Consider the following 19,811-nt stretch of genomic DNA (forward strand, 5'->3'; position numbering starts at 1 on the left):
AAGGACATATTCTTTGTCCTCGTAGCGGGTAATCATCCTGATGTTTCTGATCCACTTATTGAAGTTGGATCCATCAAAGGTGACTTTCCCACACAGACTCATAAGAGTAAAGGAGCCATTAGGATTCGAGCCAGAAGCATTAGTTGAAGACATCTGAAAAGAAGAACAAGTTTAGTTTAGATTTAAGAGAGTCCTTAATAAAACACCCAAATGTAATATTAAGGCTAGGATCCAATCACAATATAATATAACTTAGAAGAGGTATGCCGTAATCTAAGCTATACCATATTTGAAAGGTAGGTGAATGACGATTCACCAATTTCCACCACGCAAACCGAAATATTAAATATTTAGTTTTTTATTGGTTTTAGAAATTCCTAGATTCTTTGAGATCCAATGAACTTTTCAAAGACATGTTTCAATCTCGGGAGTGCCCTCCAGGTTTTGTGACTGGGATGCCGAGGATCACAAAACGAGGTGTGAAGTAACCATGCAAATCACTTGGTACCCTTAAAGTTTATCACTCAATCGATGTGCCGGTAAACCATACACGCTCCACCGATACTATAATAAACCTTAAGTCACCCTTTACCTACCTTGTTAAGTGCAAGTTAGTGTGCCGGTTAACCACACACGCTCCACCAACGACTCAGACAAAGTGTAAAGTGTAATTTCATGGATTAGCACCTTATTCACATTTTTCCTAAAGTAACTAAGATTGGGAATTTAATAAACATTTAGTTACTTTATATATTCATCATACTTTGAATGAGAATTTATAAGTCCTTGTCTTACCCGTTCGGCTAACGACCCTCCACCAGTCAAGCAAGCGGTGGGTGAGAATATACACCCATTAAGTCACCATTTTATAGGCAACAACCTTATACCCACCTTATAGACCGGCTTCGTGAATGAGGCGTACTAGCGGTAAGACGACTTGTTCTTATACATATATATATATATATATAATTATTAAATCATCATAATATAAGTATAAGGGTTGAATTTTAACTTTTTAAAATTCTAGGGGTTGGAACTAAAGTTTTAACTTAACTTTACTTGTTCCAAAACTTGAGGGCAAGTTTTGTAACTTTCAAAACTTTTCATTTCTTGTAACTTATGAGTTTAATAGAGTCATAAAATGAAGACTCTTCATTTTTATAACTCTTGTGTTTTCTTAATGGTTTTAACTCAAGTGTGACTCTTGGTTTTCCATAACTTAAGGATAAGTTATGGACTCCATTAAAACACATTATGATCAAGAATTAAACTACCAAATAGGTTACAAATAATTCCTATGATCATCTAAAACATCATAAGAACAAGAACATGAATATGAACATAATCAAAAATTACATAAAACTTTGTAATTTTGATAACTAGTTGTTGTAAATGAATTAGCAAAACATTACACCACCAAAAACAAGTTTATATTTACTAAAACAGTTTAGGGTAATGTTTCTAATTCATTTTCCAGCAACTGAATCGAAATTCTGCACTCATTCGACCCTACTCGCCGAGTGCATGAACATGACTCGCCGAGTTGGTTGAAGATACTCATGGACTCGACGAGTTCCCCCTATGGACTCGACGAGTCCGATCGCAGACAGCAAATTTTCGATCCTGTTTTCAACTTTTAAGCACAAATAAGAACAAACAAGCTTAGGCTCTGATACCACTGATGGGTTTTGAGCATTCTAACACTTCCTAAGTGTACATGCAACCCTAATAACCTTGGATCTATGTTTGTCTAATTTGTCATTCAAAGTTGAATTCCAAGGTTATATCCTATCTAGCATACATAGGGAACAATTTTAACATAAAGTATAGATAGAATAACTTACCTTGTTGTTGCTTGTGTTCCTTGAAACCTTGTGAGCCTAGCACCTCAAGTGGTGATGCCTCAAATGCTTCACACAACACCAAATGCTCTTGGAAGAACTTATGAGAGAATACACACTCTTCAAAATCGGCCAAGCCCCCCTTATTCCTTAGTGTAACCGATTTGGGAGGAGATCATATTACTTATATAGTGTTGACACATCTAGGGTTAAACCCTAATGTGTCATGACTCTTCATTTCCATGACCCATGGGTTTGTAACTCCCATGGAGCATCCTATGGGTGGAACCCAACTTGATGATCCATGGAGCCTTTTAGCCCACTATACAAGATATGGATGATTTACTTAATCAACCCATATATTTAATTAGTTATCTTTTGATCACTTAATTAATTCTAATTTAATTCTTGATCAAACTAATCAAATAATATTATTAATATATTAGAACTTATAATATATTAATAATCTCCAAACGTTATTTCTCTCATTTAGTTTATCCAATTGCATGGTGCCATGCAACCCAAATGGACCATGCCGGGTCGGGTCAAGTACATACCAGAAATAGTTATGGACTTAGACACCTTATCCAACAATTATATCCTTTATATAGGGGACTCACCAACAGTTATGGTTTTCATCCTAGGCCTAGTACGCCTAGCGTACTAGGTGGTCTCCGTGTCAAATGCACGCATATGAGTACGCTGAGTGCACACTCTAGTACGTCCTGCGTACTCATTTACCACCTTTTATCTAAAAAGGGCCATATGGACAAATGCTCATAAGATCAAGGTTTACAAGGTATACCTGGACTTGGGATGTTACAGCGACCCCTCCCCCATTGATCCAATAATGCCTCAGTGCTAACTTTTGCACCAAGACAGGGTGGTTGCACCTAGTGCACCAAACATGGTAATTGGAAAAAAAATGTTTCTCTATCCTTGACCCATATATCATATTTAAACAAATAATTAATTATGTACTTTCATGTGTTTGTGTGATATATATAAGCATTGTTTCATTTCATATGTTACCGTTTGTATTTTGTTGTATATATGTAACTAAGTATGTTACCGTTTTCGTAATTTTGAGAAACGTGTGTGTGAAAGTACATTGGATATTTCTTGTATTTTTCATAAACAAGGTCTAAATGCAAGAAGTAACAATGCACTTTCATGTGTTTGTCTAATAAAGCATTATAATTCATTTCATCTTCTTAGCATTTTCAATATAATTAAATTTTATAGAAACAAAATTAAAATTAAATTAAATAAATAATGAAAATGAAAGTAAGATGTTATGTTGGACAAATATAATAAAGCACATCATTATTTCTTGCATTGTTTCCCCAGGGGACCATGTTTGGTGCACTAAGTGTAACCACCCGGTCCTAGTGAAAAAAGTTAGCACTGAGACATTACTGGATCAATACGGTAGGGGTCACCTACCATTAATGCATCTCGTTTACACCTCAACAAATGATCAATTATGTAACCCGGTCTATGGGGTACAATCGCAGTAGCTTCACCCTATAAGTACTTCTTTTTCCCCTTTCATTTAATAAAACATGTGTGTATCACATAACTACAAACATATATTGATATACAAGTATAAACACATATAATATCAACATTATAGATTAACAAGTACTTAAAAAGTGTGAATTATGCTTTGTGCTTGATAAACAAACATTTTAATGCAACCTGATGACTATGTTTTGTTCTCTAAAACAACTTAGATTGTAAAAATGTATTTATGTAATATATAAATATTAAAGGTGCAAATATAGTCAGCTTAAGTAAAATATTAAACTCCAAAAGAATATTAAAAACAAGAACCAAATAATTTAAATGTATTGATTATGCTGCTTTTAAAACCAAAGATTTGGTCCCGTTTTATAAGCTTATAGACCACTCAAACTTCCACCCTTGTACAAACGTGGGATGAGAAAACTCCATTTTTTCATAATAACCAAAACCTTAATAATCTCCAGCTTGAACGAATGAAAGAATACCACAACCAAATCTAAAAGGAACATCATATTCAATTGACAACCATACTCTGAAATACATAGAATTATCATACACCACCATAAAAGAGTACCACCACTTATGATACACCATCCTGAGAATTTCACTACGACACATGTTGATAAACTTGTTGAAAATTTATGGTACAAGTTCCCGTTTGGCATACCCGGGAGTTCACTGGCACTAACTATTATGTGAATTACATGTTATATAATAAGTTTTGGTGTTATAATCTAAACGCTTATATGATATAAATACTATACATCATAGTTATGTGATTTTAGTAGTAACAAATGCGGTATGCTTTCACATTCATCTAAAATTGGTTAAATTACAAAAATTGATTTGTATTATGTTTTATATAGTTAGATTAATTGGATCGAGACCAAGTTATAAGATACAATTTAAACATGTTTATCAATTACGAAAATTAAACAAAGAAAAAAAATACACCTACTAAACCCAACATTATCGTTACATGAACATAACAAACAATCAAATGAGTAAATGGTCGATCGTGGCTAGGTGGCAACACCTAATATCACAATATGACCATCATCATTTTCTTGTATATCATGTGTAACACCGTAAAAATTTACAAGCAATTTAAACTTTTCAAAAACAATCATATTCATTAAGTTATTACAAAAAGGTTTTCAATTCATTTATTATCAGAGTATCCCAGAAACATCAACATAAAACTAAGGAGCGGTACGATCACGCCTTTGCCTTGCCACGATCTCCTGAAGTACCTGAAACAATACACTGAAACTGTAAGCCCGAAAGCTTAGTGAGTTACCCCAAAATACTACATACAACACATACGCCCTTCCAGGCCATAACAACACATACGCCCTTCCAGGCCATAACAGCACGTACGCCTTTCCAAGCCATAACTCCATGGGATCTTCCAATCCGAATGTCTCAGGGGATTTCCATCCCATATCTCTATTGACCTTCCGGTCCATACTCTGTTGACCTTCCGGTCCATATCATATTAACCTTCCGGTCCTTACCATACATAACATACATAGCACATACATAAATATCATCTTAACCTTCCGGTCCTTATCATATATGACATACATAACACATATATATATATATCATATAACTGATGGGTTTTATGCATAAGAAACAATCCTATGTGCTCATACAAACCCTAATGCTTGGATCTAGGTTTCTCTATTGTACATGCTTTGAATCCAAGACTAATAAACTTAGATCTAACATATTATAAACTAAATTAGGGTTTATAGAGTTACCTTTGATTGTTATATAGCAATAACAATCAATTCCTTGCTTGGATTGGCCTTAGAAAACTTAGTGCCTCAAGTGCTGCACCTCTAATGGAGTCACAAACATCTTATGCAACTTGGATGAAGAGGAGAAGAAAGGAGGCTGCCAAAAACGACTAGAAACCCTAGAGAATCAGTTGTCCACGTTTTTGGGGCCTAAAGGGTCCTTTATATACTTGTGTGGGCTGTTAGGGTTTCAGTCAAAACCCTAATGGACAGCTTAAACTCTAAGCAGCCCATGAAACTTTCTGGATAAGGCCATGGACGAAAATATGATGGGCTTCCATCATAATTTCGTTCACCCCTTATTCCTTTAGCATTCCTTAGCCCAATAACTCAATTATCCAATAATTGCAGTCCAGTCCCCTAAATTTAATTAATCTCTTTTTGCCACAAAATTAATTATCAATTAATTCTTGACTAATATTAATTAAACAATATGATTTCTCCTTTAATATATTATTCTCATAATATATTAATAAATCATATTTAAACCTCTATCTCCTTAATTCATCATACATATTGCTATGGTGAAGGCAACCCAAAAGGACCATGCTCATAATCGTGTCAAGTACATACCAAAATAGTTATGGACTTAGACACTAATCCAACAGCCTCCCACTTGGATAAGTCTAATAATTATTTTCCGTATGACTTCAGAACCTGATCAGCAATCGTAGCTTTCAAAAGCCGTTGTCAACTATGATCTTATCAGATAGCGTGTCCTCTAGATAAGGGATTATATATTCCTCCATTCTCAAGATATCGTATAGACAAAAGACATGAATTTCAATCATTCTCTCTATATTGTTTCCCGACTTCCGATTTATGACGACTGATAATAGACTTCAATTGAACACATCAACTTAGTCCCGGCTTGGCCAAGCGCTTAGGTATCATCACTAAATCATCGAGAGGCCCACAGATATCACTTTTATCCCACTTTGAGTAAAAGTAATGGATAAACTTTGACTCATATGCTTGCTTGCATTTACTGATCGAATCACATACAACAATAAATTTTATAACACCAAGTTACTGGTGCGTTTACTTATTATCAATGTGCAACCGATCAACAAATAACAACTCACATGTCTCGGTTTCAAGAATATACAATATTATCGTCTCACTAATCACTCGTGATAAATCTATGAAGTGATCCAAGTGAGCGTGGGTTTAATCCAATACTCTAATCTTATCAAAGCACTCATGAACTCTGCAGCAAACTTGTGCTATGTATAAACACTTCAGACAATCTACAGACAGATTAATGACAGTCTTTATTCATACCTACTCCCAACGTATGACTGACTGTGGATGTTTGAATAACCTAGTTATTCTGGAAGTCAAAACATGCAAACTGAAACATAATAATAATATTTAATTGTATATGGCCTCAAACTTGTGAGAGTAAATAAAACACTTCTATTTAACCACCATATTGATTACTTATTATTATCGTTTACTGTTTCATAAAATCAACTTATTACTCAAATTACAACAATAGCTATCCCATGCATAAAGCATGCACACTATGTTTCCTATGGTCCTTACTTTGTGAAATAGATTAATTGAAAGACCTTTTCAATGATGCTCATTTCACAATTCCCAATCCTTATCATTAGTGTAAGAACACAAGGTTCTTTGCTACTATTAGAATATGCTAGATTCTAACATTTTACGCAACTATCCTTTCGCAAAGTCATAGCACAAAAGTCACCAAGACTTGGCCAATGAAATTACAAAGTACTCTATCGGAAATTGTTACAAGACAATTCCATAGACGTGAAGTCTCACATTCAAAGTACATTCATTTGAACATCCTTCCTGCATAAAAGTTTCTAATCTAGGCATAGACTCTCAATATCCAACTCCCAATATGGAAACATTTCCATATTTGCCAAATGACAACTCATTCTTAATAGAATCTTATCTATTCATAATAATGTCAATATGGTCCATCCAATACCATACTTCCAATTACTCACAAGCGACCAATCCTCAGCGAACTTTGGATCGTCCTTTGATAGTTGTTTAATTATTTTAGTCAAAACTGATTCTAATCCTTTTTCCCACTTAATGCGCTAGATATTTGGAAAATTTTAGAATGGTCAAATATTATAACATTTGCAATCGATCCTATACTTGAAGCGTATGGGACACGATGCATAATGTCTTACATAAAGATATGATACTTTACCAATCCTTTGCCATAATATTTTATGTGTCATGTTCTCACAATTCGAACTATGAAGAGGGATGCCGTAATCATAATCGAATTTTAAGAACACACAATGTATCCTTTGACTGAAAATATTAAAATTTCTCAATCTAAGCTTTAGATTTTGAAACGAAGTATAATATTCTCTTCCTTAATTATATTAAAACAACTTTTCAACCCATGCAACTTTGCAAATTGAATCTTTATTTTTCTATAATTAATATTGCTAACTTGCAATACTCGCCATAATAATCATACAAGCATAACACTTATGCTCCCACTATCATGATGATTATTATCATATAAGCATAACACTTATGCTCCCACTAGCTTTGACATGTATTCAGAAAACAATGCCTATTGAATTTCTGAAATTCATATTTCTAATACCAGATGCTTCGATAAGCCTTTATCTAGGCTTCTTAACCTTATACACCTTTGTCTTAGATAGCTCATATGTGTGTTTAAACAATTCATAACTTATGTTACTAAGTTCCAAACGTTGAAACTAATTGCCAAATCTCATAATTCGAACTATGGAAAGGGATGTCGTAACCATAATCGAATTTTGAGAATACAATTTTCACAATCGCTATCTTCTTAAAATCTCTTTTAGTGAAAGCATTTCCTCACAGTCATTTTCATGAAGGATGGAATCTTATGACACTTAGATTTTATGGTGTATGAGTTCTTATCCATGTGAATTTGCCAAAACCAGGGTTTGCGACAAATCCAAACTCATATGGACTGAACTTTCTTAATCTTGATTTCTTGCCTTATGGTAACAAGAGTGCCCACCATGTCTTCCAAGTAGTTTAGCAACTTGTCCTTACATATCAATGTACTTTCCATCGACTAAGGCTCTAGTATGCATTCAAATGAGAACTCATAGAACTCACATACGCAATTAACTCAATTGGAATGGCATAGAAACAAAATAATGTCAGCACGATAGGTTGTAAACCTCAAGTCGTGTGCTAGTGATGATCTATAAGGTTTATTCTTGATTTGTTCTTGAAACCTTTCAAGACCATTAAGACTCCCACTGACTCCTTGATATATAAGATTCTCTTGTCAATAAACATTTCTTGACAAAGCAAATATTCAAGAGTCAGTGTAGTTCTTATCAAGACAAAACACTTCACAAATTGGTCCTAGTTGGTCTTTGTCTTATCCAAGACATCACAACTTACCAATTTCTAATGTGCAAGAATAAGAAAACTTTTCCAAATTCCACATTTGATGAGTGTTATAAACCTACTTAAGACTTGTCACTCAATGTCACAATCTTGGAGTATGACTCTAAGACTTGATATTGGAACGAAGTATGATTGACTCTTTGATTTAACCATTTCTACAATTCTCGATTCCTCTTCTTAGACATGCAAATGCACTAAGACTCACTTAGAGGATCAATTGAGATATGGTTCTAAATCATTAAGACTTCATCATAAAACACAATAAAAGGTACTCTCCCTTCTTCTTAAAATGGAGAAACTTTTATCTTTGTGCCTTCTTGATTATTCTTATTCGTTCTGCTATTGATTGAAACTATTTCAGTTAACTAAGAATTATACTCAATCTTATAAGTATAACCATATTTACTAAACTTTAGTAAATCATGACGAATATCTTTGTCACTCTTGTGGTAGACTTGATCAACGTACGACCTAGTGTACTCGATCTCCTAGTCCTTCAATTGACACTTTGTCAAAGAATTAGTCTAAGTTTCCCAAATGTGAAAGTTTTTCATTCATCATACAATACACATTGCATGATTCCAAGTTTCTGTCCAATTGAAACTTGGGCGGTGAGAAACTCTCCCTATTTGGTAAACTTTTGACATTTCCACAAACAACATAATTAAGAATCAAATCCATTGTTGCTAATAATAGAAGTACACAAACATCAAATTTTTTTATATATGCCATTGTAAGGATAAACAAATAAGATAAAACCAAAATTTATTTTATTGCGGAAAAATTTGTCCTTACAATGCAATTCAATTGAAAAACTATGTTATTACATATTTCTTAACAATCTATTCTAACTCCAAGTAGTAGCTCAAGAATCCAATCTTCAAGTAATGCGATCGAAATTCATTTCTTCACAATTAGATTCAGCTTACTTCTTCCCTTAAGATTCCTCTCTTTTCTTCGATCCTACAAAACATCAAAATGTAATCTTATCACATCATGTATTAAGAATCTAGAATAGGAACTCAAAAGAGTTAGATAATGGATTTTACCTGAAGTAGAGCCATACGTCTTGACTCTCCCATCTCTTAGATCTCTTAGGTAGTTAGGGCAGCTTCGTCTCCAATGCCCCTTCTCTTGGCAATAAAAGCAAATGGAATCCTTTGGCACAGCACATCGGACAATCACAAACTTAGTTCTTTCTGGACTTCCAATTTTGCCAGTGTCCATTGAAGTTTGGGAGTTTGATTCGTCAGGCAAATTTGCTTGACCAGCACGCCAAATCATTGTTGATTCAGCAGCTATAAGCAAATAGGTGAGATTAATGAGGGTCACGTCGTGATCCATCATATAGTACTCCCTAACAAACTCACTATATGATTCAGGAAGTGACTGAAGAACCCAGTCAGCAGCCAACTCGCTTGAAATCTCGACACCCAACATGCTTAACCTATCAATGTGTGACTTCATCTCTAAGACGTATGCACACACAGATTTCCCATCTTCGTGTTTACTTGCCAAAAGGGCTTGAGTGAGCTTGAACTTTTCACGCCTTTGAACTTGTGGGTCAGGGAGAGCGATTGGAGGAGGTGGAGGAAGTGAAGCATGACTCTCATTTCCTTGATCGTATCTTGGAACGTCATCTTCATTTGGAAAGCTTGTTCCAAAGGATTTGGGAAGACCATTGTAAGATTCATTCATCTACAAAACGGGAGAAAATTCAAGTTATGTTGATTAGAATTCTTGATGTAACACCCAAATGAAACATCAAGCTAGGATCCAACACAATACTCTACAACCTAGAAGAGGGATGTCGTAATCTAGTTGCATAATATTTGAAGATAGGTAAATGACGAGTTACCAATTTCCACCATGAAAAATGAAAAGGAAGATTAAGTTTTAAATGAACTGAAACTCTTAGATCTTTTGAGATTCATTGAACTTTTTAATGACATGTTTAATCTCGATTATGCCCTACTATTTGTGACTGGGATGCCGAGGATCACAAATAAGGTGTGAATAACCATACGAATCACGTGGTGCACCCAATGCTACAATCACCTAATCAATGTGCCGGTTAGCCACACACGCTCCATTGATCTATGACAAACATCAAGTCACCCTTCGCTACCAATGTCATCCCCAAATTAGTGTGTCGGTTAACCACACACGCTCCACTAACGTTTGACAGGGGTACGAAGTGTAATTCTATGGATTAGCATACAATTTCACATTTTTTCTAAAGTAACTATGATTTGGGAATTTGAAAAGGCATTTAGTTACTTTGTACTTCATTTATCCTACCTGTTCGGCTAACGACCCTCCACTAGTCAAGAGTGCGGTGGGTAAGAGTGGATACCCATTCAATCGTCATTTTATAGGCAATTTCCTTAAACACCCCTTATAGACCAGCTTCGTGAATGAGGCCTACTAACGGTAAGACTGACTGATTACTCATAATTATATAATATTAGACTTTTAATGTTATATATAGTATAGGGTGTATTTTACACTTTTAAAATACTAGGTGGTTTAATTTAGTGAATTATACTTTTAATTTAATTAAATGTAAACCAAAACTTTATGGATTTATTAAATCACTTTTAACTATACACGTTAATTAATTAATAAAACCATAAGGGTGAGATTTGAACTTTTCAAATTACTAGGGATTTAGAATTCAACATTTCAAAATTAAACTTTTAATCCACTTTTAAATTCCAAAACTTGAGGGCAAGTTTTGAAACATTTCAAAACATTAGGGATCAAATAACAAATAATTCAAATTAAACAATTAATTCATAATTATCTAAATTTGACCTAATCTTATTTTAGTCATTAGATAATTACCAAATAACTTTAAATAATCCATATTTATCACATAAACAACCAATATTTAAAAGATTTGAAATTATCTATTGTTTTGGCAAGGATAAACATTTAATTAAGATAAAATTCGGATTTTAGCTTCAAAAAACGAATTAGGCATTAAAACCAAGTCAAAACAGTAGTTAAATCCCGAAATTCCCTCTGTCTGACCCCTGGACTCGCCGAGTCAGACAGACTCGCCGAGTTCATCCACTGACTCGCCGAGTCAGGTTGGGCAGAGGCCAAAAATTCGTTTTTCAGTAAATAAAACAGATAAGCATCAAATACAACTGAAACCAATCAAGGCTCTGATACCATTGATGAGTTTTATGCATAAGAAACAATCCTATGTGCTCATACAAACCCTAATGCTTGGATATAGGTTTCTCTATTGTACATGCTTTGAATCCAAGACTAATAAACTTAGATCTAACATATTATAAACTGAATTAGGGTTTATAGAATTACCTTTGATTGTTATATAGCAATAATAATCAATTCCTTGCTTGGATTGGCCTTAGAAAGCTTAGTGCCTCAAGTGTTGCACCTCTAATGGAGTCACAAACACCTTATGCAACTTGGATGAAGAGGAGAAGAAAGGAGGCTGCCAAAAATGACTAGAAACCCTAGAGAATCAGTTGTCCATGTTTTTGGGGCCTAAAGGGTCCTTTATATACTTGTGTGGGCTGCTATGGTTTCAGTCAAAACCCTAATGGACAACTTAAACTCTAAGCAACCCATGGAACTTTCTGGATAAGGCCATGGACGAAAATATGATGTGATTCCATCATAATTTCGTTCACCCCTTATTCCTTTAGCAATCCTTAGCCCAATAACTCAATTATCCAATAATTGCAGTCCAGTCCCCTAAATTTAATTAATCTCTTTTAGCCACAAAATTAATTATCAATTAACTCTTGACTAATATTAATTAAACAATATGATTTCTCCTTTAATATATTATTCTCATAATATATTAATAAATCATATTTAAACCTCTATCTCCTTAATTCATCCTACATATTGCTATGGTGAAGGCAACCCAAAAGGACCATGCTCATAATCGTGTCAAGTACATACCAAAATAGTTATGGACTTAGACACTAATCCAACAATAACCACATATAACATGATGACCTTCCGGTCCATAACATACTGCTCATATCGTAACATAACACATACAACTCTCATAACACCTAACAACATATATCTCATACTCATCATAGCACATAAGACCTTTCGGTCACACATATACCATCCTAACTATCAGGATACCGACCTTAACCAAGTCCCTAACGTATACCATCCTAACTACCAGGGTGCAAACATAACAAAGCAATAACATAACAGCAATACCTGAATTTCCATCCGATAGAGGGCCGACCTTGGTGCATAGACCTTGTCAGTATAGTGAGGATAACTCACCTGCAACTGCTAACTTGGAGGATTAAGACCACGTTGCTCCGACCACCAGCACGAACTCCACCACTGATCATTACCAAATAACCAAACCAATAAATACCAATAATTACCAAAATACCCCTGTAAGTCAACTAGTCAACCCTTGGTCAAAGTCCAAGTCCTCAGTCAAAGTCAACCTTCCTGGTTGACCCTACTCGCCGAGTCAACCCGTTGACTCGTCGAGTTCCTATACTCAAAACTCCCATACCACGACTCAACTCGCCGAGTCGCCCCAAGACTCGTCGAGTTCAACAATCTATGAGTCCCATCCTGCTCAACTCACTGAGTCGTCCTTCGACTCACCGATTCACGGCTTAACCAGAAGAGGTTATGGTTCCACGACCAGACTCGTCGAGTCCAAGGCAATCTTCAACATACTCGCCGAGTTGTTCTTCCAACTCGTCGAGTCCACACAGGACTAATCAGACCAATCCATACCCAACTCGCCGAGTCTTCTCCCAGACTCGCCGATTCCACACGGGTTATTCCATAATCTGAAAATACAAAGCTTCTCCTTTGCTCCAAACAATAGATCAGGGTTCCAATGGTTCATTAGCAACATAAAGTTGCTACCTTTACGTGCTTCCATGACCCATTCACTAAAAACCAAGATAAAATGGACTTAACTCATTAGGGTTGGCTTTTGCATATCTACACAAAGGCCTTTCTTCACATAGAATCCATATAGAACTCAGATTTGGAGTTTCAACTCCAGATCTAGCTCATGCATCAAGATCTCATCATAATATCCTCCAAACAAACCCTAAGGCTCCATGAAAGGTGGATTTAGAAGGAATAAAGCTAAGATGACGAATCCTTACCTCAAAACAACCTCCAACTGAAGAGTAAACCAAATATCCTCAAGCCTCCTTGATCCAAGCTCTTAATCTTCAAGACTTACTTCCTAAATCCACTTATCTAAGCCCCAAAATGCTCCCAAGGCTCTCACTAATGATTTTAGGCTGCTGATTCTTAGGGGAGTAATAAGGGGCCGAAATGGGGGCTTAAGGCTCCTTAAATAGGGTGCAAACCCTAAGAATTGGGGTTTCTCATTCCAGCACGGACTCATCGAGTCCAACCTCCGACTCGGCGAGTCCGATCACTTAACATGTGCCCGACACATGCTTAGACTCGACGAGTTGCAGCTCCTACTCGCCGAGTTCCTCTTTCCCAACTTACACTTTGCCCCCTGAACTCTTAATTCTGACTTGGGATGTTACATCATGCATCTTGATTTTAGAATCTCTATTATCATAGTTTTGTTGAGTTATAAATAAATTATCTAAACCTATTAATAACATCTAGATTGATCACCATTCATTACATTTGATAGTCTATGAATGAACCATTTAACAAATGAAAAAATAAATCTAAAAGTCCAAAAAAATTTACCTTATCTTATTTGAAACATTAAAATGTTAGAATCATTACGCATGCACTAAACGGTTCAGTTTTATTAAACACCATTTTAGTCAATACCTTATTAATATATATATATATATTTAAAATGAACAAGATTACAATATTGATTAGGTGAGACTTTAGAATGTATTTGTTGTGTGATTTGAAAATGAACAAGATTACAAGGTTGAAATTGTTTTTTTAGCTAGTAATTATTTTCAGATAATATAGATGTGTCATATAACTTTAGATAAATGTTATAATTATTTTCTAATGTACAATTATAATTGTGTTTTGGCTTAATGATTCATTGTTTGTATGTCCCAACTAAAATTGATATTTATTAGGCTTTAACTTGTTTGATCTATAATTATATCTCATGGATAATCAACATATAAAAACATTAGTTTGTGTGACCTAAATATTAGGTTCACTTGACCTCAGCTTAGTAAATACATTGAGTTCTTATTGATGTTAAGTTTTTTTTTATTGATATTTGTTAGTTTTTTATTGATTATAAGTTCTTATTGATATTTATCAGTTTTTTTTATTAATGTTAAGTTCTTATTTGACCTAAACTACTTTTAAATTCACTTATGTCCCTACCGGGACTTGAATCATCGACTTCAACAATGAAAGACAACACCGGATACTGCTGGGTAAAAACATTTTGGTTATTGATGTTAAGTATGTTAATGAATTGACATTTAAGTGTGCCAAAAAGCTAAAAATTCCGAATATCAAAAATTCTAGATTCGAATACAAAAATCCGTTATTTGGATTTTTAAATATATGAACAACCTAATATTGAATTAGTTATCATTTTTTCAATCAAATTGGAGTGATAACATTGGATATACTTTCCCTTTTATATTAATCCGCATTTAAATATTTTAAGTTATAGAGGGTTTTAGGATTTCATTGAACCTTAAAAAGGATTTTTTTAAACAACACGACTTATTGATTTATGAAGTAAGAAATTATTTTAAAAAAAAAGTTAATAAAAATCATTTTAAAAGTCTTTCTTATATACCTAAACATTTTTTTTAAGTTATTGATTATTTATAAAATCATTAAATTAATAAATCATTTGTAGATGAAACGTTGTCTTAACCAACAAATTAATCTTAAAATGTTGATAAACATATTATTGCTAATTTGTTATTTGCTTTACCAATTCGCCGTTTGACTGTTTTAAGTCGAACATTCTTCCTGATACCACTTTATTGCCACAGTGAGTTCAAATTTGAAACCCACTCTTTAAGTTTCACCCCAAAATTCACCCCCATTTCTCTCACCACCTCACCCCTAGATCTACTCATCTCATCAATTCGCTGTTTATCATGTTAAATTCAATCTTCAACTGAAATTTTGGACTTACTTATACCCGTCAGTACATCAAAGCAAGATTACATTGATGAATTTTTCCAACCTTCATGACATTCTAGTCATGTTTCGTTAGGTTTTTGTGTGCAAAGATAGTTTGTGTGTTTTTTTGATGGAATTCACAGAACCTTTTAAGCAGACTGGCCCCTGCTGTTTCTCCCCAAATGCTCGGTATCTCGCCGTTGCCGTGGATTATCGGCTTGTCGTTCGAGATGTTTTGTCTCTCAAGGTAAAATTTAAAGGAATTTTAGTATTACGCACGATTCGGCATTGTTTGAGTTTTGAATGAGGAAGAGTGTTTGTCGAGTCATATGTTTTTCGGTTGATGAATGATGATTAATTGCTTACTACATTTCAATTTAGGAAGTGAATCGGCAAGGTATAGTACAATTTACCTACCTTCTTCACATAGAACAAACACTATCTGATCTAAAAAGTAGCTTGAGTGTCAACTTTCATATTTACCAAAAGCTTTTCAGAATTGCAATAGAACATTATAAGTTCCCTTATATCTGCACTTTTGGGTACAAAATTCAGGAGCATGTTATCTTAATTTTGATCTCTAAAGTCTCCGCGATTCCATTTTAACCTATAACTCTTGACTTTCTTTTAGGTTGTACAATTATTCTCATGTATGGATAAGATAAGCTACATCGAATGGGCACTTGATTCTGAGTACATACTATGTGGACTTTACAAGAAGCCCATGATACAAGCATGGTCATTAGCACAACCTGAATGGACATGCAAAATAGATGAAGGTCCAGCAGGGATTGCTTATGCCAGGTGGAGCCCAGACAGTCGCCACATACTCACCACATCAGAGTTCCAGTTAAGGTTAACAGTTTGGTCATTATTAAACACAGCATGCATACATGTACAGTGGCCAAAACATGCTTCTAAAGGGGTCTCTTTCACTAAAGATGGAAGTTTTGCTGCAATAAGCACCAGGCGTGATTGTAAAGACTATGTAAACTTAATATCTTGTCAAACATGGGAAATCATGGGTGTTTTTGCTGTTGATACATTAGATCTTGCTGATGTTGAATGGTCACCAGATGACACTGCAATTGTGATATGGGATTCCCCTCTTGAGTATAAGGTTTGGAATTACTTATATGCCCCTACATTGTCCTTGTTGGCTAACTATAAGGTACTATGGTGCTGTTTTTGGCTAACATTTTGTATGCGTTTTTGTTTATGTAGGTTTTGATATACTCTTTAGATGGAAGGTGTTTAGCAAAATATCAAGCATATGAAAGTGGATTGGGTGTAAAGAGTGTTTCTTGGTCCCCTAATGGCCAGTCTTTAGCAGTTGGTAGTTATGACCAGATGTTAAGAGTTCTAAATCACTTAACTTGGAAAGTTTTTGCAGAATTTACACATTTATCTACTGTAAGAGCTCCTTGTTCTGCTGCTGTTTTCAAGGTAATTCATTTTATGTTTTTCAAGATTTGCAAAAGTTTAACAATATCATGCTCCAACTGTCCCAAAAATTGACTCGGCTCTATTATCCTCTAAGCTGTTGTTTCTTTTTTACTTAATGGACTTAATGGGGACTCAACTTAATCTGGATAGATAGTTAGTGGTGTTTCTTTTTCTTTTTGACTTAATATAAACTGATGGGCTTAATGGGTTAAGTGAGAGGAGAGTGCCTTTATCCATTAAGACCTCATTTTTGTACGTTGCTACCATTTAACCAAATTCTCCTGCTTTTAATTTTTTTTATATATGCTATTGTTTAAAGATAATCAATAAAAACCATGTAACATGCATAGATTTCTATTATTTATATTTGGTTGTAAGCTCTTTAATTCCAATTATTCTTTCCAAAATACTGTAATAATTGTTATTGTCAAATAGGTAAATTTGGATTTGAATTTCTTTTCCAGAAACCCATAATACAAAGTGTTCCAAATGCGTGTATTATAATTTCTATTTAAATTATATTAATCTTTATTCTTCATATTTCAGGAGGTTGATGAGCCCTTTCAGCTTGATATGTCTGATTTATCTTTAACAGATGATTATACACAACAAAATTCTGGTAAATTTTCAACATCAAACATGGCACTGAAGACTGTTTAATTTAATCGATATATGATCATATAAATTGATGGTTTCAGCATGAATATTTGTTAGTTTTAAATATATTTATTTTTTTGCAGAATATGGCCCACAAGGACTGATTGATGTTAGATATGATGTTGTGGAATTGCCTATCACCTTGCCTTTCCAAAAGCCTCCTGCTGACAAACCCAACCCTAAACAAGGAATTGGTAATAACAAACTTTCAGTTTTGACTATTTGACTTGTAAATGAGGTGGCAATAAAGTAATTTTATTCAAACAAACTTCCAGGGATTATGTCATGGAGCAAAGACAGTGAATACATATGCACTCGCAACGACAGCATGCCAAGTGTGTTATGGATATGGGACATGAACCTTCTAGAACTTGCAGCCATTTTGGTGCAAAAAGATCCCATACGCGCAGCTGCGTGGGACCCAACATGCACTCGACTTGTGCTATGCACGGGGACCTCTCATTTGTACATGTGGACCCCATCGGGTGCTTACTGTGTGAATGTTCCATTACCTCAGTTTTCAGTGATGGATCTGAAATGGGATTTTAAAGGGAGTTGTCTTCTTTTAAAAGATAAGGATTTGTTTTGTTGTGCTGCTGTTCCTTTGTTGCCTGACTCTAACACTGATTATAGTTCAGATGATTGAGTCCGGAGGATTTTCTCTTTTTTCAGATGTTGAAGAGTTGGTTAGTTTTTGTGTATGTAATATCAAATATTTATGTACTTCTTTCTTTTTAGACATGTTACATTCACGTTTTATGATAGTTTTGGTGTTAAAAATTGGAGAATCTTGAGTGTAAATGTGATGATTTTTGATGCGTAAAACGGAAGAATGTTGTGGATTGTGATGTAGGATGTTAAAACGTGATGATTTTAATATAGTTTTGTTGTTTGAAATTAAAGAATGTTATCTTTTTTGTCGGGAGTGTTTACATATATAATTGATTGTAGAATATAAGATTTGATACTTTTTCTAATACTTGTTTTAAGTAGAATAAAACGTTTAATAGTTGATAAAATAAAATAAAATAAATTATGAGAATAAGATAAATACGGACCGACCTTCCGAGAATTATTGGTTTAATGGGGGGACCATAGCACCGATGGTTAGGTACTTAGGTTATGGGATTTAACGGTGGTCTCGATCCGTTGTATCAGATATTTATTAGTCACATTTTTAATATATGCTTATAGCTTATACAAAGTTTATAAAAAATGACATTTTTTTTCTAATTATGATGTAACTACAGAAAAATAAGAACAGTTTTTTTTTTTTTTTTTTTTTTTTTTTTTTTTTTTTTTTTTTAATATCGAAGTTAAAAGAATACGACAATGCGGATTCTTGCATGCGAATTTCGTAAGAGATCCAGAAACGAACGCGGTATACTAGAATTAGCTTGACACCTTGGTCCAAGTGGAACCTGGACGTGAGATAAACTGGGAAACTGCAATTTTAGTCCTTATAGAAGCAATAAATTGTAAAACATGGTCCACAAAATGATTTTGTCTCATTTTCTGCCTTGTTTTGTTATAAAAAGTTAAGTAAGCGAGAGGTAGTTTATCTTTTTTATGTACAATTATTTAACAACATTTACCAAGTAATATTAAGATTAAGATAGCTAAATAATGGAATCAAGAAATATGCATTGTTAAATATGTATTGCATTACACTTATAATTGGAGATGAATATATCCAGTTAAAATGCTTATAATTAGTTGAGACGGGTCTTGGAAACTTTGATTTGATACTAGAATGTGTTAGATTGTATTTAGTTGGAAATGGAAACCAATTTCTAAATGTTTTAGTTTTTTTTTCAAGGTCGTTAGCAAAAAAATAAAAAGTTATTGAAATATATACTTGTAACACTGTAAATTTTCAAAATAATTTTTCTTTTGAAAAACATATGATTCTCATAAAACATCATTTGTTTAGTTTACAAAACACAATCCCTTCTTAATTACTTAATAATTCAGGATCCTCAAAACATAATTCTTTCACTGGTGTGTACAATCAAGCCGGTGCCGT

At 34.2% G+C, this 19,811-nt stretch overlaps 1 protein-coding gene across 1 annotated transcript; it reads left to right on the forward strand.

The window, feature by feature from the left end:
• Positions 1–15,537: 15,537 nt before the first annotated feature.
• LOC111905839 (uncharacterized) lies at positions 15,538–18,573 on the forward strand. The gene is made up of 6 exons (XM_023901560.3): positions 15,538–15,929; positions 16,314–16,802; positions 16,907–17,128; positions 17,675–17,747; positions 17,869–17,979; positions 18,061–18,573. Exons 1-6 carry the CDS (start codon positions 15,813–15,815, stop codon positions 18,429–18,431), a joined length of 1,383 nt encoding a protein of 460 aa, XP_023757328.1. The 5' UTR covers positions 15,538–15,812; the 3' UTR covers positions 18,432–18,573.
• Positions 18,574–19,811: the final 1,238 nt, after the last annotated feature.

This window comes from Lactuca sativa, chromosome 8 (genome assembly GCF_002870075.4).
Source record: "Lactuca sativa cultivar Salinas chromosome 8, Lsat_Salinas_v11, whole genome shotgun sequence".
Taxonomy (NCBI): Eukaryota; Viridiplantae; Streptophyta; class Magnoliopsida; order Asterales; family Asteraceae; genus Lactuca; species Lactuca sativa.

What these genes read in the sequence shown, in the direction of transcription:
- LOC111905839 (XM_023901560.3), top strand. Translation starts at nt 15,813, where the DNA reads ATGGAATTCACAGAACCTTTTAAGCAGACTGGCCCCTGCTGTTTCTCC. An exon ending in ATTCCCCTCTTGAGTATAAG is followed by an intron (nt 16,803 to 16,906) that starts GTTTGGAATTAC and finishes TTGTTTATGTAG; the next exon opens with GTTTTGATATACTCTTTAGA. An exon ending in TTATACACAACAAAATTCTG is followed by an intron (nt 17,748 to 17,868) that starts GTAAATTTTCAA and finishes ATTTTTTTGCAG; the next exon opens with AATATGGCCCACAAGGACTG.